Source organism: Carassius gibelio, chromosome B3 (genome assembly GCF_023724105.1).
Source record: "Carassius gibelio isolate Cgi1373 ecotype wild population from Czech Republic chromosome B3, carGib1.2-hapl.c, whole genome shotgun sequence".
Classification (NCBI taxonomy): Eukaryota; Metazoa; Chordata; class Actinopteri; order Cypriniformes; family Cyprinidae; genus Carassius; species Carassius gibelio.
The window spans coordinates 7,388,720-7,415,712 of NC_068398.1; the positions used below are offsets into that span (position 1 = coordinate 7,388,720).

The 26,993-nt window shown below is 41.4% G+C and overlaps 2 protein-coding genes across 4 annotated transcripts in view; one reads left to right on the forward strand and one right to left on the reverse strand.

Moving 5' to 3' along the window:
* LOC127953840 (GPI-linked NAD(P)(+)--arginine ADP-ribosyltransferase 1-like) lies at window positions 1–950 on the forward strand. Its single transcript, XM_052553172.1, has 2 exons — window positions 1–102; window positions 178–950. Exons 1-2 carry the CDS (start codon window positions 52–54, stop codon window positions 940–942), a joined length of 816 nt encoding a protein of 271 aa, XP_052409132.1. The 5' UTR covers window positions 1–51; the 3' UTR covers window positions 943–950.
* Window positions 951–4,747: 3,797 nt separating this feature from the next.
* The window catches only part of LOC127953236 (NAD(P)(+)--arginine ADP-ribosyltransferase 2-like), an 88,763-nt gene continuing 66,517 nt past the window's right edge, over window positions 4,748–26,993 (reverse strand). The window contains exons 1-4 of one of the 3 annotated variants that reach the window (XM_052552239.1): window positions 8,285–8,448; window positions 8,041–8,128; window positions 7,810–7,965; window positions 4,748–6,140 (exon numbers count right to left, since the gene is read on the reverse strand). In XM_052552239.1, coding sequence (XP_052408199.1) covers window positions 5,964–6,140; window positions 7,810–7,965; window positions 8,041–8,091 — 384 coding nt within the window. In that variant the 5' untranslated portion in view covers window positions 8,092–8,128; window positions 8,285–8,448 and the 3' untranslated portion in view covers window positions 4,748–5,963. The other 2 variants (XM_052552237.1, XM_052552238.1) reach the window with 2 other exon arrangements.

Below are 26,993 nucleotides of genomic sequence, written 5' to 3' on the forward strand. Positions count from 1 at the left end.
CTTTCAGTATCTGCTCTTCACTGATCATCTGAGGGATCTGTCTGAATCAAGATGCTGCTGATCATTGAAGCTCTTCTTCTCATTTCAGCTGCTCTAGGAAAGGTAAGATTGTGTTCTAGTATGAATATTACAGACATTAATACTGATGATTGATTATTATGATCCCTGTTACTGCAGGATCACAGAGCTGCTGCTGTTGAAGGAGAGAAATATCCACTGGATATGGCACTGAATTCAGTTGATGATCGATATGAGAAATGTACAAAACAAATGGCAAACCTGGTGGAGAACAAATATCTGAAGCAAGAAAAGTCTAACCCCGAAACTGGCTTTGGAAATGCTTGGAAACTTGCTGAAAAGAATCACAAGCCACCAGGAGAGAACTTGAAAGAGAATCATTTAATCGCCATTTATGTGTACACTAACTCAAAAAAATCTGATGTATATAAGAAGTTTAATGCAGCTGATCGTAAAGAGAAGAAAGAATATGAAAACAAAACATACAAATGGTACTCACTTCACTTTCTGTTAACAGATGCAATACAGATTCTGAAGAAAACACAAAATACATGCTATGATACTTATCGACGTACCGACATTGAATTTGATAATGTTTATCCGAACAAAGAGGTTCGTTTTGGCTCATTTACTTCATCCTCTAAGAATAGTAAGAGTACATCCGGTTATGGGTCTAAATCTTGTTTTGAAATCCACACTTGTCAAGGTGCTGATATTACAAATTATTCTATGATTCCTGAGGAGGAAGAAGTGCTGATTCCTCCGTATGAGATGTTTGAAGTCACTGCTATCAAAAGAAAAACAAATAAGCCTAAACTCTGGTGTGAAACTGTCTATGTGTTGAAAAGCATTGGAACAAAAAGTGACCTGAACTGTGCTCTAGTTAAGAAACCAACCAACACCATAAGGCTTAAATTCAAATGATAAAATCATTTACATTTCTATATAGATTGTGTTTTTCTCAGTTTTGTTAAATACTTCTTTGTTAGAAAACACATTTTGTTTACACATCTTCAGCATAATGAAATAAAGTTACTTATGTGACTCAATTCAGTGGCCTTTAAGTGATTTTGATTTATTTGCTCATATTTACACATTTCTGATGAACAATTTCGTGCTTGCTAGCAATATCATAGCCACCAATACAGCTTACAGCAAAAAAATTAAAACATTTAATTAAATAAATAAAAAATGTTATCATTACAAAAATAGCTTTTTGCTTCTTGATGAATTTAATTTGTTTCAGTAAACTTAAACATAAGTTCAATCCACCTAAACATTTAAACATAAAAACTGGCTTAATATTTATAGTTTAATCTTAATCAGTAGACTGAATCAAATGTATTAGTAGCTAGCAGTTAAACGAAAGGGATTGATTTATATTACATTTACATTTATTCATTGGAAGAGATGTGTTTTAAGCCGATTCTTGAAGATGGCTAAGGACTCAGGATTTAAGTAGTAAATAACTGAGAAATTCTAATTCATTAGGTTTGTTCAACAAAACATTTATTTATTCAAGTCGTCTTATGTGAACTTTAGAAAAGCTTAACTCAGTTTGATTAAGTTCACTAAACATCTGCACTTGAAACATATGTAAGGATTTATACAGACAGTTGTGTTTCTAGTTGAAACCACACAGACCAGACTTTATCAGAGCAGATGAGAAGATTCACTCTTAACTCTTACTCATTCGAGCCGCATGTTAGAGACGTGTCTCTGGTCGGCGAGTCTTTACTCACTTCAGATCTTGCTAGAAAAAAAAATTACAAAAAGAACAACTTGATAACTTCATAATAAACCGAAATCAAAATACTTAAAGGGGGGGGTGAAATGCTATTTCATGCATACTGAGTTTTTTACACTGTTAAAGAGTTGGATTCCCATGCTAAACATGGACAAAGTTTCAAAAATTAAGTTGTACGTTTGAATGAGTATTTCTGTTCCCAAAATACTCCTTCCGGTTTGTCACAAGTTTCGGAAAGTTTTTTTCGAGTATGGCCCTGTGTGACGTTAGATGGAGCGGAATTTCCTTATATGGGTCCTAAGGCACTTCTGCCGGAAGAGCGCGCGCTCCCGTATAGCAGAGCACTGAGAGCACAACAGACTTCACTGATCAGAGCGAGAGCGTCGCGAAATGTCACAAAAGGAGTGTGTTTTTGGTTGCCAGGGCAAGACAACCCTGCACAGATTACCAAAAAAACAGCATTAAGGGACCAGTGGATGTAGTTTATTTTTACAGAGCATCAACGGAGTTGTGCAAGTGTTTTTGTTTGTTCCCTGCATTTCGAAGATGCTTGTTTTACAAACATGGCCCAGTTTGACGACGGATTTGCGTATCGTTTATTTCTTAAGGATGATGCAATCCCAATGAAAAAGGGTCACGATCGTGTGTTGGAACCGCAGGCGGTGAGTAAAACTGCTTCAAATATCTCTGCCTCCTTGTTAGTGCGTCCGCCTCCCATCGGAGACCCGGGTTCGAGACCCGCTCGGAGCGAGTCGTTGCTGCTGCGGCTCTCGTTCAGTTTCAGCCTCTGGATCTGATTCTGGATCATAAATATACGCTGAATCTGACTGTTAGCCATGGTTTGTTTTGGTTGGTTTTGTCCTCACGGTGTCACAGCTTCCAAATGCTCTCAACAAAAGCTTACCCGCGCTCGTGATTCTTTTATCCTCCAGCCACTTGTGTTTTTCCGGGAAAAATCGGTACAGACTATCTTTCTCTTATGAATATAATAAAACTAAAGACTTTTTGGAGTTATGAAGGATGCAGTACTACTCTATAGGTACTCAAGATTAACAGGATATTGAGTGAAAATGAGCATTTCACCCCCCCTTTAATATTTAAAATACAACAAAAAATATTGTAACCCTTAAGGGCCCACTTTATAAGTCCATAAACCAGATCGTTTTGCAGTGTCCTGAGTTTAGCTCCAACCTTTCCTAAACATTCTTCTTCTTCTTTTCAAGTTTAATGGCGGTTGGCAAACCAAACTTAAATGGTGCATTCCCGCCACCTACTGGACTGGAGTGTGGATAACGTTATGGTAGTAGCGACCTAGAGTCTGTTAATTAAATGAGTGTTTTTTAAGAAATTAAATAATTCTTCTTATATTTTAAATTGCTTTGGTCCATTACCTAATAATGCTTGGATGGAAAAAAATTATATTTCCATTTCTCTTAATGCTTGAAATAATTTAAATCTTTCTCTTGGATAAGCCTCACATTTTAATAATACATGTTCTACTGTTTCCATATTTTCTGAACTACATTTGTCACAATACCCAGTCTGGTGTTTCCCAATCTTGACCATACTTTGATTTAATAGACAATGGCCGATGCGCATTCTTGAAATTAAAACATCCTTCCTCCTATTTCCTATGTTTCTTCTTTCTAAACCAACTGTTCCTTGAATGTTGCATAAATGTTGACCCTTATTTCCACTGACCCACTCCTTCTGCCATTTCTTCCTAATTTCCTTTGCTATTATACTTTTTTATCTCAGTCTTACTCAATGCAATATTAATATTAATATCAACTTCTGTAAATGTCATGGCCTGTTTGGCTAAACTATCCACCACTTCGTTTCCTACCACCCCGATATGAGCCGGTAGCCAAAGAAAATGAATAATGATTCCCAATTGTCTCTAAAAAGACTTTGTGATATTTCATAAATTAAGACTGTCTAGCTAAAAAAAATACTACTTGCTAGACTTTCAATTGCAGATAGAGAGTTTGTGCATATAACTGATATGATTGGCTGAACTTCTTCAACCCACTGTAATGATAATATAATTGCTTTTAATCTGATGTAAATACTGAAATGTGATTTGATGTTCTTTTCAAAATGTTGACTTTAAATTGAGGTATAAATACTGCTGCTTTTCCTAAACATGCCTGCCTGGAAGTTTTTAGTATGTTTAGTAAGACCTCGATTAGTTGGATCAGGTGTGTTTAATTAGGATTGGAGCTAAACTCTGCAGGACACCAGCACAGCAGAGTCTGGAAACCCCTCTGCTATATAAAAAAAGATGCCTCTGTCGGTGGTGGTTTAGTTAAAATTGTACAACAAGTTGTAATATTTCTTCGGTCAGTGAGCTGTTTTGTGTACATAAAAAATCATAATTTGGGGAATTCACATCTTTATTTTAATGCAGTTTTCACTTTACAGTGTGGTCCGACTTTACAGAACCATATTGTAAAATGTTATGAAATTTATCAACAGTCAACAGTGTTAATAACAGCTTCAGACAATAACAGTCAAAAGTTGCTTACAGATTTGTGATATAATCAGCTGTTCAAATCCAATCAATGAATGATGAAGCCAGGTTCAAACAGCAACACCTACCGGCCACTGTCTGAAGTTCAGTATTTCTCTCTATTAAAAAGAGTTTCATCAATAATGATTCCTAGGTTAGGCTCAGATTATTAATAGGTAACCAGTGCATACTTCCTGGTTCTAGTAAGAACTCTTGCTGGTGTATTTTGGACTAGCTGTAGTTTGTTTATTAAGCGTGCAGAACAACCCCCAATAAAGCATTACAATAATGTAACCTTGAGGTCATAAACGCATGGACCTGAAATAGGACATATGTCAATTCAATCATCATTAAAATGGGACTTTTAGATTAATTTATTACATAATAATAAAATTATATATATATATATATATATATATATATATATATATATATATATATATATATATATATATATATATACACACACACACACAGTACAGACCAAAAGTTTGGAAACATTACTATTTTTTATGTTTTTGAAAGAAGTTTCTTCTGCTCATCAAGCCTGCATTTATTTGATCAAAAATACAGAAAAACAGTAATATTGTGAAATATTATTACAACTTAAAATAATAGTTTTCTATTTGAATATACTTTTAAAAAATAATTTATTCCTGTGATGCAAAGCTGAATTTTCAGCATCATTACTCCATTCTTCAGTGTCACATGTAACATCCAGTCTATCACATGATCATTTAGAAATCATTCTCATATTCTGATTTATTATGAGTGTTGGAAACAGTTCTGCTGTCTAATATATTTGATCAATAAAAGGTTAAAAAGAACTGCATTTATTCAAAATATAAAAAAAAAAATTCTAATAATATATATTCTAATAATATATTTTCTCATTATTTATCACTTTTTATCAATTTAACACATCATTGAAGAGTATTGATTTTGCTCTGGGTGCCAGGCTAAATGAGTAAAACACTGTCACTGCGTTTCTGACATCAGTCAGACCCTCAACAAACATGATTCAAAATAAAGCAAACTTAAGGCATATCATCATATTTATACTCTTCATTTCAGATTTTCGCATGAATGATCACTCTCTTAAATTTGTGAAAAAAGCTAGAAAATATGCTAAGGCTTTTTATATGGGGACAGACCCTATTTCAAGCAAGCAAACAGTATAGATTCAGATAGGCCCAAACATTACTTATTTCAAAGAAAAAATATCATAAATCTCATACATTTAACACATTTCACTGTAGCTTCCACTACTGTTTGTCCCTTCATCAATAACTTTCTCCATTCTCAAATCCATGATAATGACAGTACACAGTCATTTTAACCATTTGATGTGAAACACTAGACTTCACCAGTCTCTGTACTGAGCTGGATATCAACTGAAAAATATATGGTAGACATAATAGCAGCAAAAATCCTTTAGCAGCATTATGTGTACACTCAGGCTCTTTTACTGCCATTCTCATATGAGTGATGATATTGGTAACGTTGTCACTGTAGTCTGGAATATGAAAACAACATGATGTACCCAACTATGATGCTCATATTTATCTTGTACTTGTGCACAGACTACTTCGAAGCTGTTTTTCAGTCTTAACCTTGCTCTTCCTGCTGATAAGGACGCTTGATGTTTAGGCTGGATTCTGGCCTTGTTGACGTGTCTCCAGATCTTTACTCCGTCAGCTCCTCTTCCTCAGATGCAGGTGGGACCTTTCTGCAGTGGCTGGCCTGGATCCACGTTGCTCTCTCTGCTACTTCCACCTTCACCTTCCAGCTCTTTCTCCTCCGATCTCGTACCACCACAAAATCTCCTGGTTTCAGGTTATGCAACAGTGTTTCAGCTTTCACCTGAACACAGACATTAGACAACAGAGAAGACATTTCCTTGCAATAACTCAACATGTCATGCTCACACACCTGTAGATGGTAGCTGTTGTTTACCCACTTTCTTTACCCATAAATGGTGGGTTGCCAAAGAGAATTTCAAAAGGGCTTCTCTTCCGGGTCTGTTGTGATTCACTGCAGTGTAGTAATGCAGAGTGTCAGCCATATTAAAAAAGTTAACAGCTTAAGTCATTTGTGGATTAATGCGTTTTGGAGATGCGAACTATTTAAAACAATTCAGTTCGATTTGGTGAACTGGTTCAAAAAGATCTGGTTACATCGAATGATTCGTTCACGAACCGGATATGACAAACTGCTTTGTTTCGAACTCTCTCTCAACAGACACGGAAGAGAAGACAATGCTGAATAAAGTCGTAGTTTGGACCAAAATGTATTTTCGATGCTTCAAAATATTCTAACTGACCCTCTGATGTCACATGGACTACTTTGATGATGTTTTTCTTACCTTTCTGGACATGGACAGTAGACCGTACACACAGCTTCAATGGAGGGACTGAGAGCTCTCTGACTAAATCTAAAATATCTTAAACTGTGTCCCGAAGATGAACGGAGGTCTCACGGGTTTGGAACGACATGAAGGTGAGTCATAAATGGCATATTTTTCTTTTTTGGCTGAACTAACCCTTTAACGTGCAATTTAGCACAATTTGCTTTCATATTCTGGCCTATTCTGTTTGTCTGTAAATAGTAGTGTTTATTATTAATAGTGTCCACCAGTGTAAGTGGTGGAAAATGGAAATTGGTCATTGTCATTTATGAAGTAGCTGAAAACAATAAAAAGATTTATGTTTGATTTCATTTTTAAATTTTTTCATTTGTTCCATATGGTCTGAAAATTGAATTGTGAAGCGTTACACAGACCTTAGCACTTTTTAATACAATCAGTCACATGAAAGAAGTACAACATTCAAAAAAGGGTCTTTTTTACATTGTTGGATGAAGAACTTACTTTTCTAAACACAGTGTCACACGAGATTTCATGTAAATTCAAGGCCCGTTGTTCAGCACACACCTCAGTATTTTGCTATGGCCTTGGTTGGTTATATAGAGCACAGTTCAGGTCACTTCTTATTCCAGTGCTGTTCAACACAAACACAGTCTTACACCCGTGATTTTTCTGATTTGTTCTTGTCCTGATATCAGTAACATTGAACTTCTCATATGGAGGAATCAACACCTCTTCCTCATGACGAAGCATAGAATATTTTGTAATATTAGCTCCTTCACAAGTGTGTATTTCAAAACAAGATTCAGTTCCAAAACGTTTTGCTATACTACGATCAAGAGAGGAGGATGTAAATGAGCCAAAACGAACCTCTTTGTTCAGAACATCATTCTCAAATTTAACCTTTGTACAGCGAAAAGTATCAAAGCATGTATTTTGTTTTTTCTTTAGAATATGCAGTGCTTCTGTTAACAGAAAGTGAAGTGAATACCATTTGTATTTCATGACTGGGTAGTTTTGTTTGCCATACCGAGTGTCATTATTGAACTTAACATATATATGTGTGTTGTTCTGGGTGTAAGTGTACGCATAAATAGCAATTTTATTGTTTGGTTTTAATTTGCCCAAAAAATTGCGGGATACTTTTTTTTTACTAATTTTCCAAACCTTTTCAAAATCAACTGAGTTTCTGAGTTCCTTCTTCAGATATTCTTTGTCCACCTGCTTTGCCATTTTCTCTTTACAGCCGTAATAAAGGTCATCAACTGAATTCAGTGCCATATCCAGTGGAAATATCTGTCCTTTAACAGCTGCTCTATGATCCTGCAGCAACAGGGATCATAATGATCAATCATCAGTATTCATGTCTGTAATATTCATACTAGAACACAATCTTACCTTTCCTAGAGCAGCTGAAATGAGAAGAAGAGCTTCAATGATCAGCAGCATCTTGATTCAGACAGATCTTTCCGATGATCTTGTAGATCTAGTGAAGAGCAGATAATGAAAGACAAGAAACACAACAGTGTCTCACAAATGCTAAATAAATGAATCCAACAGAAATTTTTATGTTCTACATAACATTCATCAGTAGAAATGTGCATAGGTTTGCAATATAACATTGATTTATCTCCAAACTTACCTGAAAACAATGTTGTCTTTTTCAGAGTGAGTTTTCTTTCAGTTATTTTTCAGGAGCTCAGGAGTAACAATGTGAAGTGAAGTGCAGAAAAGTTATTTGTTCTCATTCAGATGACCTCTTCAAATCAACAGATGAAAAGTTTGAAGCTGCTTTTATAGCTAATAATGTGTGTGTGTTTTCTGAAATATAACAGCTAGTGAGTAAGTGTGATCTATCTATATTGCAACACTTGTGAAAGTCTATGTGGTTTCACACTGGACAAAGGCCAAAAAAAAAAAAAAAAAAAACCTGTAAACACTCAAGTTTCACTTTGAGCATTTCGGACTCCATGAAAGATGAAAGATTTTTTTTAAATAAAATCTCCTCTGACAATTTCTGTTTCATCTCTTCTGTCCCTTTCACAAAAAAGGAAACATTTAAAAAAAAATTCAGGAGGTACTTTAATCAGTGACAAATTAAACTAAAGTGCCAATAGCTGGTGCATGACATCATAGTGACATGTAATGACTTCTTGAGCAAGCTTTAGGTACTTTCCATCGATTATAATTGCCAACACTGTCTTAAACTCTGACCCGCTGTTCAGAAGAGTTCAGCTCCAATCCTAATCAAACACTTCTAAACCATAGACTGTAAAGAAAGTTGATGCGTGACTGGCGCGGATACAGGATGGCTGCCTCCGTGACGAGCTCTGCATATGTTTTTGTTAGTTTGTCCTGTCTTTAGTTATATTCCTGCCATCAGTTTCACCAGGGATGAACTGCTGAACATTCGGCAGAACGCACCACAAGATGTTTTTCCGGATTTCAATTATTCAGACGTTTTAGTGAACATTGTTATCGGAGGAGCGGCGGCGCTGATCAAGCGCTTCAGGACGCGCAGACGGGGGAAACGAGCGGGAGCGCTCGTCAGACTCAGGAAGCGCGGATTTCGAACGCCGTTGCCTAGCATCCATCTGGCAAATCTCCGCTCTCTACCCAACAAAACGGACGAACTCCTTCTGCTTTCTCGGACTAATAAGGATTTCTCTCACTCTGCTGCTCTGTGTTTCACGGAAACCTGGCTGAATGACGCCATACCGGACAGCGCGCTCCATCTGCCGGACTTTCAGCTGTTTAGAGCGGATCGAGACGCAGAATCAACAGGGAAATCGCGCGGCGGCGGGACATGCTTTTACATCAATGAACGGTGGTGTACAGATGTAACTGTGTTAAAGAAGACGTGCTGCTCAAATCTCGAAACACTCTTCATTAACTGCAAGCCGTTCTATTCGCCGCGGGAGTTTCACTCGTTCATTCTGGTCAGTGTTTACATTACATCCCTCCGCAAGCGCATGTGAGCTCAGCTTTACAGAAACTGGCTGATTAGATTACAGAACAACAACACCCGGACTCTGTTTTAATCATTCTCGGGGACTTTAATAAAGCCAATCTGTCCCGTGAACTGCCAAAATACAGACAGCACATCACATGTCCCACAAGAGACAGTAATATATTGGATCACTGCTACACCACAATAAAGGATGCATATCACTCTGTTCCACAAGCAGCTTTGGAACGTTCTGATCACCTTCTGGTTCATCTTATACCGTCTTACAGGCAGAAACTAAAATCAGCTAAACCTGTATCAAGGACTGTAAAAAGATGGACTAATGAAGCAGAGCAGGATTTACAATCTTGTTTTGACCTCACTGATTGGAGTGTCTTTGAAGCTGCTGCCACCGATCTGGATGAACTCACAGAGACCGTAACATCATATATCAGTTTCTGTGAGGATATGTGTATTCCTACAAAGACTCAACTAATTTACAATAATGACAAACCGTGGTTTACTGCAAAACTCAGACAGCTCCGTCAGGCCAAAGAAGATGCTTACGTGAAGGGGGACAATGTCTTGTATAAACAGACTAAATACACATTGGAAAAGGAGATCAAAGTGGCAAAGAGGAATTATTCTGAAAAAATAAGGACTCAGTTCACTTCCAACGACTCCGTATCAGTGTGGAAAAGTCTAAAGAAGATCACCAATTACAAGACACCACCCCCCAGCACCGTAGAGAATCAACGACTGGCAGACGATCTGAACGAGTTTTACTGCAGGTTTGAAAGAACACCCATCACCTGCCCTGAACGCCTCCCCACACAACCATTCACACCCTTCACAACTCCTGCAACCAGCCCCAAATGCCTCTCCAAACAACCATTCACACCATTAACAGCTCCTGCAACCCATCCTGAACACCTCTCCAATCAAGCACTCTCACCATTCTCACCTCCTGCATCCCCCCTCTCCCCCACACCTGCAATTCAGATCAGCGAGGATGCGGTGCGCCAGGTCTTCCGGAAGCAGAAAAGGAAAAAAGCACCAGGCCCAGATTGTGTAACACCAGCCTGTCTGAAATCCTGTGCTGACCAGCTGGCCCCCATCTTCACACTGATCTTCAACAGATCGCTGGAGCTGTGCGAAGTCCCTTCATGCTTCAAACGCTCCACCATCATCCCCATCCCTAAGAAACCCCAAATTACAGGACTAAATGACTACAGGCCTGTGGCTCTAACGTCTGTAGTCATGAAGTCATTTGAGAAACTGGTGCTGGGCCGCCTGAAGGACATCACTGGGCCCTTGCTGGATCCTCTTCAGTTTGCCTACAGAGCAAACAGGTCTGTGGACGATGCAGTAAACATTGGACTGCATTATGTTCTGCAACACCTAGGCAGACCGGGGACTTATGTGAGGATCCTGTTTCTGGACTTCAGCTTAGCCTTTAACACGATCATCCCAAACCTCCTCCTGCCCAAACTATCTCAGCTCTCCGTGCCCACCTCCATCTGTCAGTGGATCAACAGTTTCCTGACAGACAGGCAGCAGCTAGTTAGGCTGGGAAAATACACATCCAGCACCCATACAATCAGCACCGGAGCTCCCCAGGGCTGTGTTTGCTCCCCACTGCTCTTCTCCCTGTACACTAATGATTGCACGTCTAAGGACCCCTCTGTCAAGCTCCTGAAGTTTGCAGACGACACCACACTCATCGGCCTCATTCAGGACGGTGACGAGTCTGCTTACAGACAGGAGGTAAAAGAGCTGGCTGTCTGGTGCACTCTCAACAACCTGGAGCTTAACACCCTCAAAACAGTGGAGATGATCGTGGACTTCAGGAGAAATCCCCCTGCACTCCCCCCACTCACCATCATGAACAGCCCTGTGACTGCAGTGGAGTCATTCAGGTTCCTGGGAACCACCCAGGGGTGTCGCACCCGTGGGGGATGTGGGGGTTTTAACACCCACACTTTTCCCGGTGAGAGGGTTCGACACCCGCACATTTTCTGCAGTTTTTCCGCAGTTTTGCACAAACGCCTTACTACAGTCGTTCCTCCGTTTCTCTGACCGCTCTGTGTCTGCGCTCGCTGCGGCTGCCTCCTCCCCCCTCCCTCTCAAACTTGACACCGGCTTTGAGTGTGAGCGGCTGATGATTGGCTGTTCTGCCTTAAGTGCCGCCTCTCTTGGGGTGTTATCGGTCAGCTCATGCTGAGGGGGCGGGAACTTATGGTTATTTACATCTCCCTTTTCCAGGTACTTTGAATGAGTGTTTATGCTTTAGAGGTTTTTAAATAAGCTTGATATGTGTTTGGGAAGATGTTCTGTTAATCATTTTGTTGACATGTCGAGTGTTTTCGGTATTATATTTCGTTTTTTAGACTAATGCTAATTGCTATTATTGGGATATTGTTTGCATACCTGTTGAAGAACTATGAAATTAAAGTGTATATTATTAAAAACAGTAAATTGTTACATTATTTATACCACCAGAGAAAAAGCTTTGTGTGGGCGTTTTTTTTCTCTCCTTTTCTGATTTTGCGTTTTTTTCTCCCCTTTTCTGATTTTTTTTCTTTACTTTTTTCTTTTTTCTTTTTTTTAATGTAGGATTATTTTTTTCCCAGCCAAACGCTGCAAGCCGGAAATCCCGCACAGTGCCAGAGAACTTTAAGCCCTGCATTTTGTACCCCTCTGTCAATGTGTTCATCATTTTTATTGTTTATAAACAAACCACATCCATCCCCCACACTTTTGAAAAGCTTGCTACGCCCCTGGAACCACCATCTCTCAGGACCTGAAGTGGGACATTCACATTGACTCCATTGTGAAAAAGGCCCAGCAAAGGTTGTACTTCCTCCGCCAGCTGAGGAAGTTTAACCTGCCACAGGAGCTGCTGAAACAGTTCTACTCCACCATCATTGAATCCATCCTCTGCACTTCAGTAACTGTCTGGTTCAGCTCAGCTTCTAAATCTGACCTCAGAAGACTACAGAGAGTAGTCCGGACTGCTGAGCGAATCATCGGTTCAACTCTCCCATCTATTCAAGAACTGTACTTATCAAGAGTGAGAAAAAGGGCTGTCAAAATCACTCTGGACCCCTCACATCCAGCACACTCCCTCTTTGAACTGTTGCCATCTGGTCGACGCTACAGAGCACTGAGCACCAGAACGACCAGACACAGGACCAGTTTCTTCCCTCAGGCAATCCATCTTATGAACAGCTGATAATAACGGCGAACACACTACACTTTATATTTATATACACATACACTTTATTTATCTAACACACATACTTAGTATACACTTAAATTTTGCACATAATGTACATACATAACTGCATTTTGTAATATACCTGCCTACAATTGTCATTTGTATATTGTCATTCACTATCTACTTATTTGTATTTTTTTATTCTTTTATTATGTGTTTTATGTTCTGTCGCTGTCATTCTGTTGTACTGCGGAGAGTCACGAAAACAAATTCCTCGAATGTGTAAACATACCTGGCAATAAAGCTTATTCTGATTCTGATTCTGATTCTGAAGAGACCAAAAAAAGATGGCGAGTCTTGAGGTGTAAAAAAAATGACATCTTCTATATATAATCATAGATTAAATCTGATGTATGGACTGACTTTTTAATTAAGAAGAAACAACAAAGGTTGTATTTCTTTAAGAAATAAATTTGTTTTAATGTCCATAGCAGATTGCTTTTGATGTTTTATGGGGCTTTTATAGAAAGCACTATGACTTTCTGTGTGAGGCGCTGGTATGGAAATGCTTCAGAGGCTCAGAAGAAATCATTGAGGAATGAAATAACAATGATAAGTATAGAAAGTATATATAAAGAGAGTGTGCTGAGTAAAGCTAATATCATTGTGAATGATAAGAGGCATCCCCTTTCAGATGCATTTGAATTATTACCATCTGGCAGAAGATATTGTGTTCCTCAATGCACTAAAAACAGGTCCAAACAATCCTTCATCCCTCAAGCAAATGGATTTTTTAATTCTTCTTTTAGCCTTGACTGACGGTCAGCTGGTCTGACCAGCCTAAATTAGATTGAATTTTAAAATCAGTGATTGCTAACTTGTATACGCTATATATGTATGATGTTTGTGGGGGTATGCTGCAAATGACTTTCCCCAAGGGGGAAAGCTGTTTAAGATATGCAAAGTTGAAAATCTCAAGTCCAATTCAAAAGGACATATTCTATTTAACAAAAAAATCACTTTTCAAAAACTACAATGAACAACTAATTTGGACTACACCCCATATTTCCCGACCAGGCACTGAGTGCTGCCAATCACAACACTGGTCCAGCTAACCAATCACAGCACATTTCATATTTCAGAAGGCGGGCCTTCATTTGATACAGGAACTATGTGAGGCCTGCATACCACACTGGGGAGTGTGTAAATATGTGAAAATATGTAAAATACTTGAAAAATAATGTGCTTTTCGAACAACCTAGTCTGTTGTAATACACCACCAAAACAAAAACAAGACTTTGTAAAAGTATAATAGGACCCCTTTAAAAGAAAGGAAAATTCATGTTTTCATAATTGCTCAATCTAAAATTAAATCATGTTTGAGAGCAAGGGCGCACCTTAATGTTTTGGGGGTGCTACGCAGTATGCTCATTGCTCTGATGAACATTCACAAAACTGTGTGGTTGGAACAACAGCTATCAACCTATGTATTGTTTGTTTGATGATGACTTTATCTTTATGTTGTTGAAGTAGCTTTTATTTTAATAATGCTAATTGTGTGTGTGTGTGTGTTCTGAGCTGAAGTGTGATCTGCTGAAGAGTTAGCTTGATGCTTTTAGCTCAACTAAACTGATGAGCTCATCATAATGCAACACTTATTAATGTTTAATGTTTATGTGTGGTTTCACACTGAACAAACTGTGAGTTTCTGGCTAGATGTGTAAAAGCAACTTTACATGCCTTGTTAGTAGTAGTAATTTGAGCAGTTCAATAAACAGATCTAAATTATACAAAAAGTTCAAAAGTTATAGGCAAACGTTGTAGGCATTAAGATTATGAATCCACCTCTTTTTACCGGATAAATCAGAAGTGTATGTGGTTTTAAAATCAAAACTTTTGAGACTTGCTGATTTGACATAATACTTATTTACTTACAAAATACATACTTATTTAGATGAGAAAGACATCATATATTTAGGTTATGGTTTAATTAAAGGGATAGTTCACTGAAAAATGAGAATTCTTTTCCAAAGGCTCCCAGCAACTGTTTCAAGGATTTAAAGAGTTTATTGTCATGTGCACAGTGAGGAAAACAAGTTTCCCTGTAAAATGTAATTATTTCTTTGCTGTCCACATTTATTGCCAAGACAAGTGCAAACTATGCAAAAAAAAAAAAAAAAAACGCATACATACAATCAAACATAATTAAGTAAACCAATGTTGCAGCAGTAGAAATAAAAGTGACATAGAGCCAAGTATGGTGACCCATACTCAGAATTCATGCTCTGCATTTAACCCATCCAAAGTGCACACACAGACACAGCAGTGAACATACAAACCATTAACACACACCTGGAGCAGTGGGCAGCGATTTATGCTGCGGCACCTGGGGAACAGTTTGGGGTTCAGTGCCTTGCTCAAGGACACCTCAGTCGTGGTATTGAAGGTGGAGAGAATGCTGCACATTCCCCCACCTACAATTCCTGCCGGCCCGAGACTCGAACAAGCAACCTTTGGATTGGGAGTCTGACTCTAACCATTAGGTCACAACTTCCCATTGATTATTGATTATGTTGATTATGTGAATACAAAAACAATTCAATTATAATAATAGGAACTGTAACATTAACAATGTGCAAATCGATATACAGTATGAGGCTACCTGATAAGAAATAGCAGCAGTAACATTTACAAATGTGTAAATTGAGCTGTAGCAGTTCAGTACACCTATTCTATGAGATAAGTGAGATTAGTCTGTGTCCACTGGCTACCCATTTAAAAGTCTAATGGCTGAGGGGATTGTATTTTGCACTCCTGAGGGTAGGAGTGGGAACAGTTTGTTTTGTGGGTGGGTGGGGGTCCTGAAGGATGGAGGCTGCTCTTCTGTGGACTCTGTGGTGGTAAATGGCCTGGAGAGAGGGCAGTGGAGCCCTGGTGATCTTCTCAGCAGTCTTCACCACTCTCTGCAGAGAGTGATGCAGACTGATGCACAGTGATGCAGCTCACACAGTCATGTGTGAACAATGTGTAGAAGATGGGACTGAGAACACACACCTGTGTGTTTGTTGTGATAGTGTCTGAGGTCCTATTTCCAATCATGACAGACTGCGGTCTGCCAGTCAGGAAGTTTAGGAGCCAGTCGCAGAGTGTGGGGTGTAGTCCAAGTGCAAACCGTTTGTCAGTAAGTTTATTTGGGATGACTGTGTTGAAAACGGAACTGTAGTCGATAAAGCGCATCCTGATGTAGGTGTCCTTATCTTCTGGTGTGGACCTGTTGGTCTGATATGCATACTTAAGAAGATACAACAAAGGTTGTATTTCTTTAAGAAATTAATTTCTTTTAACGTCCATAGCAGATTGCGACATGTTGTGTTTCCGGTGATGCGTGTTATGAATGATAAACGCGCGCCTTGAGAGAGTGGATCGGGATAGTATTTTCAGTGTTTAACAACTTAAATTATGCCCTGCTCCTCACACTACTATTATGTTCTGCCAGAGTGGACTGCAACTGCAATGCATCGTCATTTGGACTACTATGGTACTGCTCTTTGAAACATCTGCAATAAATTATTATGATTAAGTTACATGTGTCTATCTGTTACGGTAGGCTATACTTTATACACTCACTCTTTATTGGTTGATATGTTCTTTATACAAATAAATAGTAAAACCAATGCAATAATTTTTTTATTGCACAGTTACATGATGAGTGGGTTTTAATCTGATTTTCTATTCAGTTTAATGTACTTTATTGGCATAATTTGATTAAAGCATGTCACAAAATGAATAATTGTGATCATAGTAATATACAAGTGAATAATATGAAATAATAACATTCCAAGACAGGAATATAGTGTTGGCCCACATCTGGCCCGTGTGAAATCCATTCGGGCCGGATCTGGGCCAACACTGCTTGCTGTCTGGGTTGAGTCTGGGCTATATAAGGCTCAGGTGTGGCTCAGATTTGGGGATTCTGGTTTATTTAAGGCTGAAAATTGGCACCAATAATAAAACATGTTTTGGCCCAGATTAGGGCCAGCTAAGGCTGATTAACTGGCTGAGATTCGGGCCAGTTATGGCCCATGTGTGGCCCGAGTCTTTAATCCAGTTCTGGGCCACTTCCGGGACGTCATTCTTTGAGGTACTTGGGCCGAGGGAAAAGTCATTGTGTGGCCCGGATCTGGGCCTGAAGACATTTGCTATGTTGGTCCTGATGTCCATGCTTCATATCTCAGCACTTCTTACTTTCTACACTTCTTTCACTAAACATATTAAAACTGTTATTCTGTTGAAGCTGCTTTTTATTTTAATAATGCTAACTGTGTGTGTGATGTGTGTGTACTTGTTTTTCTATTCTAGTGGGGACTTAAACCTGAATACACACAGACTCATGGGGACTCGTGTCGTGGTGAGGACCTAAATTGAGGCCCCCACGGGTAAACAAGCTAATAAATTACACAGAATGAAGTTTCTTGAAAATCTAAAAATGCAGAAAGTTTCCTTTGAGGGTTAGGTTTAGGGGTAGGGTTGGTGTAGGGTGATAGAAAATACGGTCTGTACAGTATAAAAACCATTACGCCTATGGAGAGTCTCCACAAGGATAGCTGACCAGACATGTGTGTGTGTGTGTGTGTGTGTGTGTTCTGAGCGGAAGTGTGTTCTGCTGAAGAGTGAGCTTGATGCTTTTAGCTCAACTAAACTGATGAGCTCATCATAATGCAACACTTATTAATGTTTATGTGTGGTTTCACACTGAACAAACATTGAGTTTCTGGCTAGATGTTTAAAAATAACATTTACATGCCTTGTTATTTGTAGTAATTTGAGTAGTTCAATAAACAGATTCTAAATTAAACATACAAAATATAAATTAAATGAAATAGTTGTAGGCATTAAGATCATGAAACCTTAAATACAATTTCCCCTGTAAAATGAAATTCTTTCATTGCTGTCCACACTGAATGCCAAGACAAGTGCAAACTATGCAAAAAAATACTGCGAGAGCGAGAGCGAGAGATCCTAGCGAGGCTCGGCCTCTCCCCTGTCTGCGCCGCCCAGCAGTTTCATGAATGGGAATACAAGCCCCGGGTGTCAGCCCGTGCCCAGGTAGATGAACTCGGTCGCATCGCCCAGCATTGGTTGCTGGAGGGAGACCCCACCCAAACACAGGTAGCGGAACGAGTGGTGGTCGATCGCCTCCTTCGCACACTACCTCGCACCCACCGTCAAGCCGTCGGGATGAGGAACCAGAGCAACGTCCGGGAACTTGTGGAGGCGATCGAGCTGGCGGATGCTGTCCATCACAACGGGGCAGGGGACCGGCTGCTGCCATATCCCCGGAGGGTGGTCCAGGAGCGACGCCTGCTCGAAGGCACCGCGCGACCGGTCAGCAGGCCCACGGTTCCCCCAGGACGGCGGCAGACGGAGCAACTCTATCACATCAACCTCCTGAAAAAGTGGGTGGGGACCCGGGACCAAGTAGCTGCCCTGAGCCTCACCGCACCTGGTCAGTCAGTTCCAGGATGTGTTCCCCTCCCAGCCCGGGCAGACCAATGTGCTTCAGCACCACATTAGGACACATTAGTCGTCATCAGGCAACGGAAGCTCGTCGGCAGGCTATTGAGGAAGAGGTCCGACAAATGCTGAAGTTGGGGGTAAAAACCATCCCCCGAGTCTGTGGTCCAGCCCCATTGTGATGGTCCCAAAGCCGGATGGCACCCTCTGCTTTAGTAATGACTTCCGCCGCCTGAACGAAGTCTCCTAGGTTGACAGGTACCCCATGCCTTGGGTTGACGAACTGCTGGACCGCCTAGGAAGGGCCCGGCACATCAATACCCTGGACCTCACCAAGGGCTATTGGCAGGTACCGCTTTCCAAGGCCGCCAAGCCGAAGACTGCCTTCTCAACCCCCAGTGGCCATTGGCCATTGGCATTGGGGGGGGGGGGGGGGTGACGATTGTCCTCGGAGGAATCAGCGTCGCCCTGGCAATCAACGCAGAACACCTGCACGTCCTCACCGCCGGCTGATCGGTCACAACTGCTCCCCATCAGCCTGTGCACTTTTAAGCAGCACACGCTGCACTCAGAAGACGGTCTAGAGCCGAATGCAACACTGGTCTAATCCTTCTCTCATTTCTCCGCAGAAAGCAGTGAGTGACCGACAGCCCACTCTCCTTGGAGCATGTCAAGATACCCACTTTCCCTTTGGATTTGCACCGAATAGCACGGGAACGCACGGGAAGCACCAGCCATCAGGAAGCGGCTCACCTCACTTCACCAGGCATCTTGCAAAAATAAATAAATCCACCCTCCGGGGCATTTAATTCACAAAGCCTTGTCGAATGATTCTTCACCCCATGACAATACATACACATACACACAAACAAACATAATAAAGTCAAGCTATGTTGCAGGAGTAGAAATAAAAGTGACGTGACATACAGCCAAGTATGGTGACCCATATTTGGGAATCATGCTCTGCGTTTAACCCATCCAAAGTGCACAGACACACAGCAGTGAACACACACCCAGAGCAGTGGGCAGCCATTTATACTGCTGCGCCAGGGGAGAAGTTGGGGGTTCAGAGCCTTGCTCAAGGACAACCCAGATGTGGTATTGAGGGTGGAGAGTGTACTGAAAATTCACTCCCCCCACGTACAATTTCTGCCAGCCCAAGACTCAAACACGCAACCTTTTAATTGCAAGTCTGACTCTAACAATTAGGCCACAACTTCCCATTGATTATTGATTATGTTGATTATGTGAATAGAAATAAAGACTATGTATATCTGTTCGTGCGAGAATGCAATATACTCTATTAATAATATAGTAACATTTAGTAACAGGTAGGTGTCCTTATCTTCCAGGTGAAAAAGGAAAATATGGAGGGCAGCAGCAATGGCATCTGATGTGGACCTGTTGGTCTGGTATGCATACTTAAGGGGGTTCAAAGTGTCTGGCATACTGCTCTGAGTGTGGGTCAGCACCAGTCTCTCATAACACTCCATGATGGACTGTATTAGTTCAGAAAGGTTGTGGAGCTCCTCTTGTGAAGGGCGATGATGGTTGATTGGGAATGTCCAACTGTTGGTAATATTTGGGAAGTACAGTCTGTGAACTGTACTGGTTAAAGTCACCAGTGGCGATAAAAACAGCACCAGGGTGAGCCGTCTATAGTGTGCTGAAAACGTTGTGGAGACTGCCGAGCACTGCTGTGGAGTTGGCTCGCAGAGGGATGTAGCTTGGTGTAATGGTGCGACAGGAAGTAGTATAATCTTACGGTCAGTGTTTCTTAATGAAGTCACTGAAACTGAAATCTTAGATATTGTGAGAAAGTGTAAAACTAAAACTACCTGTGATGGTGATGGAACAGACATGAGTATTATAAAAAAAATTATATAGATTGCATACTTCAACCTCTACCTCATATTTTCAATCTTTCTTTTATTTCAGGTGTTTTTCCTCAAAACATGAAGACTGCGAAGATAATACCTATTTTTAAAAAGGGTGATAAACATCAGTTTAATAATTATCGACCTGTTTCAATACTTTCACAGTTTAATAAAATAATAGAAAAATGGTTTACTCATAAATTTGATATATTTTTGGGAAAAAATTATTTACTTTTTGATTATCAATATGGATTCCGATCCAGTAGATCAGCCTCCGTTGCATTAATTAATTTAACTGAAGAAATTCTTGATGCAATGGACAAAAAACAGTATCTTGTAAGTATATTTCTGGACTTACAGAAAGCGTTCGGTTCTGTTAACCATAACCTACTGTTGACAAAACTACAATACTATGGATTAAGGGGTCAGACATATAAATGGCTTGAAAGTTTTTAAGTAATAGAAGCCAATATGTTCAATTTAAGAACCAGACCTCGGAATGCAAAACTTTTGTATGTGGAATTCCCCAGGGTTCCGTAATTGGCCCTAAACTTTTTATATTATTTATTAATGATATGTTTGAGTCTTCCAAATACATTAATTTTTTGTTGTTTGCTGATGATACTACTGTGTTCAAGACTGGGACAGATTTAAGCAAATTAATGACCATTATTGAAAGGCAAATGACAGAATTAAAGAAATGGTTTGATTATAAAAAAATGTTTTTAAATTGGGATAAGACAAATTATATGGTTTTTGGAAATAAGGGAAAACATGAATGTACTAGTTTAGTTATTCAGGATGTAAATATTGAATGTGTTTCAGAAATTACATTTTTGGGAATTATCCTAGACAGCAAACTTAGCTGGAAGCCTCATACCGATCATATCAAATGTAAAGTTAGTATAAATATTGGTATTCTTTATAACATTAAACACATATTGGATGAAGCTTCATTGCAGCTTCTATACTCAACCTTAATTGTTCCATATTTAACATACTGTACCGAAGTATGGGGTAATGCATGCACCAGTTATACAGAAAGGCTGTTCTTACTTCAGAAGAAAGCAATAAGAATTGTGACTCAAAAAAGTTTACGAGACCACACAAATAAACTGTTTTTAAAATTACAGACCTTGAAATGTAATGATTTGGTCAAATTTAAAATAATAAAAATTATGTGGAGAGTGAAAAATAATTTGGTGCCAATACATATTCTAAAAAAATTAAGTTAATCATAGACAGTAACAACAGAAGAAAAGGCCATTTTTGTGTACCATATTCATGCACCTCACAAAAACAAAAAGGGTTTCTTGTAATTGGGATCAGTTTATGGAATTCTTTGGACATTGTTCAAAAATCATGTAACACGATTGTTCAATTAAAAAAAAAATTATAAAAAAATGTACTTGGAAAATATGAAGGCAGTGAAATATAAGAACCAGTTTTTGACAAATTTGAAATTGTCAGTTATTTAGATGTGAAGTAATATTGACATTAAAAAAAAAATAAATAAATAAAAAAACGGCGAGCCATCTGTTCAGTGCCAGATCAGATTATTGAAAAAAGGGGTAGGAAATTATAAGACTGTCTTCTTCATGCTCCTATTCAGCATAAAAAAATTTTTTGTTGTGGATGTGATTCTTTTTTTGTTGTGTCTGTAATAACTTCATGGCTGAATAAAAAAAGAAAAAAAAGAACTTGATGTATAGACCATTTGCACATGACGTCACGCTCTACTCGCACGAATTCTGAACGCCATGACGGACGGCAGAAGAGCTATGCTTTAGGGCGGACGGCAAGCCAAGAGGTAATAAAATGTATGAGGGCGTGCGCTGTGAATGAATGGAGGTGGAACCTGGAGTGTCTATAACAGTACCCCCCGATACTGAGGGCCGAGGACCCCGACGACATGGTGGATGTCCTCTTCCTCTGGGAGCTGGCCTGTTAGGATGACTGGAGTGGAAGGTTTTTAGTAAGTTCGGATCCAGGATGTCGTTGCGTGGGACCCATGAATGTACCCTTTCCAGTCCACTAGGTATTCAAGTTGTCCACCCAGCCTCCAGGATGTCTCTTACTTCGTAGGCAGCACTGTCTTCAAGGAGGAGTGGAGGGGGGGCTCTGGCTTCACCAGGTTCTGTGTAGGGAGAAACAGAGGGATGGTGAGGCTTAAGGAGAGACACATGGAAGGTGGGGTGAATTCAGTACTCAGGTGGTAATTGGAGTTTGTAAGTGACCGGATTGATCTGCTCAAGGATGGTGAATGGGCCAATGAATCTGAGACTTAGCTTGCGGCAGGGCAGGCGCAGGCAGATATCCCAGGTGGACAGCCAGACCTTCTGACCGGGTTGGTATGCCGGGGCCTCAGATCTGCGAAGGTCGGCTGTCATCCTGCGCCTGCAAAGGGCCCGCTGGAGTTGGTGGTGGGCCCCGTCCCAGACCCTCTTGCTCTCCCAGAACCAGTAGTCGATGGCGGGGACATCCGAGGGTTCTCCTGACCAGGGGAAGAGTGGAGGTTGGTAGCCGAGCACCCACAGGAATGGAGTGAGTCCGGTGGTAGGTTGTCGCAGGGAGTTTTGTGCGTACTCGGCCCAACCTAAGAACTGGTTCCAGGAGTTCTGGTGGCTGTGACAGAAAGTACGGAGGAAGCGCCCAATCTCCTGAACCTTCCTCTCCATCTGCCCGTTAGATTGTGGATGGTATCTGGAGGACAGACTGATGGCCACACCTAGGAGCAAATGGAATGCTTTCCATACCCGGGAGATGAACTGAGGACCTCTGTCTGAGATGATGTCTTCTGGGATGCCGAAGTACCTGAAGACATGGTTAAATAGCAACTCGGCCATTTCCATGGCCGTGGGCAGACCTTTCAGGGGGAGAAGATGACGACTTAGAAAATCTGTCCACTATGACAAGAATACAAGTATTATTATCAAAAGGAGGAAGATCAGAAATAAAATCCACCCCTAGGTGTGACCAAGGGCGATTAGGGATGGGCAGAAGATGGAGCTTGCCTGATGGTAGATGGCATGGGCTTTTAGAGACGGCGCAGTCTGTACATCCGTCCACGTACCTTCTGACGTCAGAGGCCATGTTGAGCCACCAGAAGTGTTCCCTAAGCATTAAGAGGGTTTCCTTGACCCCTGGTTGACCAGTGCCAAGAGATGTGTGAGCGGAGTGAATGAGTAGAGTGCACCGTGTCCTGGGGATGTACTGGTGTCCCGGTGGGCAACCCGGCGGGGTGTTGGTAGCAGGATCGGATGGAGGAAGGTTCTCGGTAGACCAGGTAATGGGGCTGATGATGACTTTTTCTGGGAGTATGGTTTCTGGTTCCTCTAGGTTCTCTTCGGGGCGTGACACCATGACAGGGCGTCAGCCTTCATGTTCTTAGCCCCTGGGCGATACGAGATGGTAAAGTGGAAGTGGGTGAAGAATAGCGCCCAGCGGGCCTGTCTTGGATTTAACCTCTTGGCGACCCGAAGATACTCAAGGTTCTTGTGGTCAGTGAGAACCAGAAAGGGGTGTTTGGCTCCCTCCAGCCAATGCCTCCATTCTTCCAGGGCCAACTTGATGGCTAACAGCTCACAGTTTCCGATGTCATAATTTACCTCCGCCGGGTTGAGCTTCCGGGAGAAGAAGGCACATGGATGGAGGCGACTGGGATTCCCCTGCTGCTGAGATAAGACCACTCCCGCGCCGGTAGTAGAGGCATCAACTTCAACAACTAAGGGTCGGTTGGGGTCAGGATGGACCAGGAGTGGAGCGGTCGTAAATGCCTTCTTGAGGGAGTTGAAGGCCTCTGTGGTGGTCCAAGAGAGTGATTTTGGTTTATTCCGGAGGAGACTAGAGAGGGCTGGTGATGGCACTGTAGTTTTGAATGAAACGTCTGTAGAAATTGGCCAAGCCAAGGAATCGTTGGAGTTCTTTGATAGTGGTACGAATGGGCCAATTCCTTACAGCATTTACCTTCCCCTAGTCCAGTTCCCCTAGGACCTCCGCAATGTGGTGACAATGTTCTGCTAGGCTCCGGGAGTAAATGAGGATATCATCAATGTAGACGAGGATGAACTTATGGAGGAACTCCTGGAGCAACTAATGGATGAAATCCTGGAAGATAGAGGGGGTGTTAACAAGTCCATACGGCCTCACGCAGTACTCATAGTGGCCAGTAGGGGTGATGAAGGCAGTTTTCCACTCATCCCCCCCTCGTATCCGGATGAGGTTGTAGGCACTGCGGAGGTCCAACTTGGTGAAGACAGTGGCACCACGGAGATGTTCCAGGGCATCTGGGACGAGGGGAAGTGGATATCGGAACTTGACAGTTATTTTGTTAAGAGCCCGATAGTTGTTACAGGGTGGTAGGCCTCCGTCCTTTTTTTCTATGAAGAAGAAACTTGAAGCAGCAGGGGAGGTAGATGGACGAATGTAACCCTGGGCCCAGCGCCTCCTTGATGTACTCCTCCATGGCCTTCTCCTCCGGAATGGAAAGGGGGTAGATCCTTCCTTTAGGAACTGGTTTACCTGGAAGCAGATTGATGGCACAGTCCAACGGCCGGTGTGGAGGCAGCTTGGAAGCCTGTTTGGGGCAGAATATGTCACTGAAGGGGGCGTAGCATGTCAGGATGGAGATGGATTGGTTTTCCACCGGCCTTTTAATTGAGGTAGTACAAACTGCAAGAGGTGCAGGGTTAGGTTTGGCTGGGACAGGTGATGCAGCTCTGGAAACAGGAATCGCCCCACTTCAGGACTTCGCCCTTTACCTTGCAGTTGAGAAATTACAAATGCTACATTGGATCTCTCGGTTGGGTACAAGTGTGGTTGCATCCCCAGGACCAGCGAGCACTGAAGAAGAAAACCGCTGCAATTCTCCGCCGAACCAGAGTAGGGCGCCGGCCTGGCCATGGGACTGGCGTGCACGTCAGGTGAGGAAGTGCTGGAGTTGTTGGCAGAAGTGCTCGCTGGTGTCAGGGATGCGGGTAGAGTGGTGAGAGTCCGACAGTAATGCATCAACCAGGTCTTGGAAGGGGTCCGTGAGGCTCATGCTTGTGCCGATCGGTGTTGGTCCGGTCTTCTGTTATAGAATACCACAAGAGGCTGAGGATAACAGAAAGACAGTTTTATTCAGGCACAAGCAGAGGAGCGGGTAGAAAAACCAGTGGCGGTGGGCTTTGTGTTTACATCAATGATGCGTGGTGCCGTGACACTGTTGTGATCTGCAAACACTGCTCACCCCTGGTGGAGTTTGTGCCGGCCGTTCTATCTGCCGAGGGAATATAATGCTATACTGCTCATTTCGGTTAACATTCCCCCGATCAACATCATCAGCAACAGGAACGACGCACTTAATGTACTGTACCAGCACATCAGTGAGCAGCAAACAGCACACCCCAACAACATCCCTGAGTGTGTACTGAGAGACTGTGCAGCAGAACTAACTGATGTCTTCACAGACATTTTCAATGTCTCACTGAGTCAGGCTTTTGTTCCCACATGTTTCAAAACTACCACCATCATTCCAGTTCCGAAGAAGCCATCTCCATCCTGCTTCAATGACTACCGTCCTGTTGCACTTACCCCCATCCTCATGAAGTGCTTTGAATGGCTAGTCATGCACCACATCAAGTCTGCCCCCCCCTCCCTGGACCCCTTCCAGTTTGCATACCAGTCCAATCGGTCGACCGATGATGCCATCGCCACTGCCGTCCACTCAGCACACACACATCTGGACAAAAAGGACTCATATGTCAGAAAGCTGTTCATTGACTTCAGTTCAGCATTCAACACAATCATCCCTTAACAGCTCATTTACAAACTAATCCAGCTGGGGCTTAACACTTCGCTGTGCAACTGGCTGTTGGTATTTCTGACTGGAAGACTCCAGGCAGTACGGGTCGACAGCAACACATCCAGCACCATCACACTGAACACTGGGGCCCCCCAAGGATGTGTGCTGAGCCCCCTCCTCTTCACTCTGTTGACCCATGTGTGCACAACGCCTGCAACGCATCCTGCTGAAAGACTCTGCAACGCATAGTGAGAACAGCTGAGAAGATCTTTGGTGTCTCTCTCCCCTCCCTCAAGGATATTTACAGAACCTGTCTCGCTCAAAAAGCCCTCTGCATCACAGGTGATCCCACCCACCCATCACACAGCTTCTTCAGTCTGCTGCCATCAGGGAGGAGACTGCGGAGTCTCCAGGCCAGGACCAGAAGACTAAAGGACAGCTTCATCCATCAGGCTCATTCCACTACCTCATTAGTCACTTAAATAAAATAACTGCTCTTGAGCCCTTTGTCAATTTAATCAGACTGAATAAGCTTCTTTTTTTTTGCACAATTTTTTTTTTTATCTTTACATTTTTATTTTTTATCTTCACTGTTGTTCACTTCATTGATTTGCTCTCTATCTGCCATTTGCCTTGGCTGATTTATTTTTAATTTTTTATATGTATTTTTAACATTCCCTTATTGTATAGTTGTATCTACATTTTATATTTGATCTAGATTTTTATGCTTTAATGTTAATGTTATCTGTATGCACCGGGGGTCTGAGGGTGACGCAATTTCGATTCTCTGTATGTATGTACTGTACATGTGGAAGAATTGACAATAAAGCAGACTTGACTTGACTTGACTTATCTATCTTTTTCATCCACTTCCTTCCCCTCACCAATCTCCCTTCACTTAACTCACACAGAATTGTCAATAGCAGAATATAATGTTCGGTGATATTCATAGTCATGTTTGGTAGCATTTGAATTGCCTTAGTGTGACTGGTACAATGGTTTCAATCT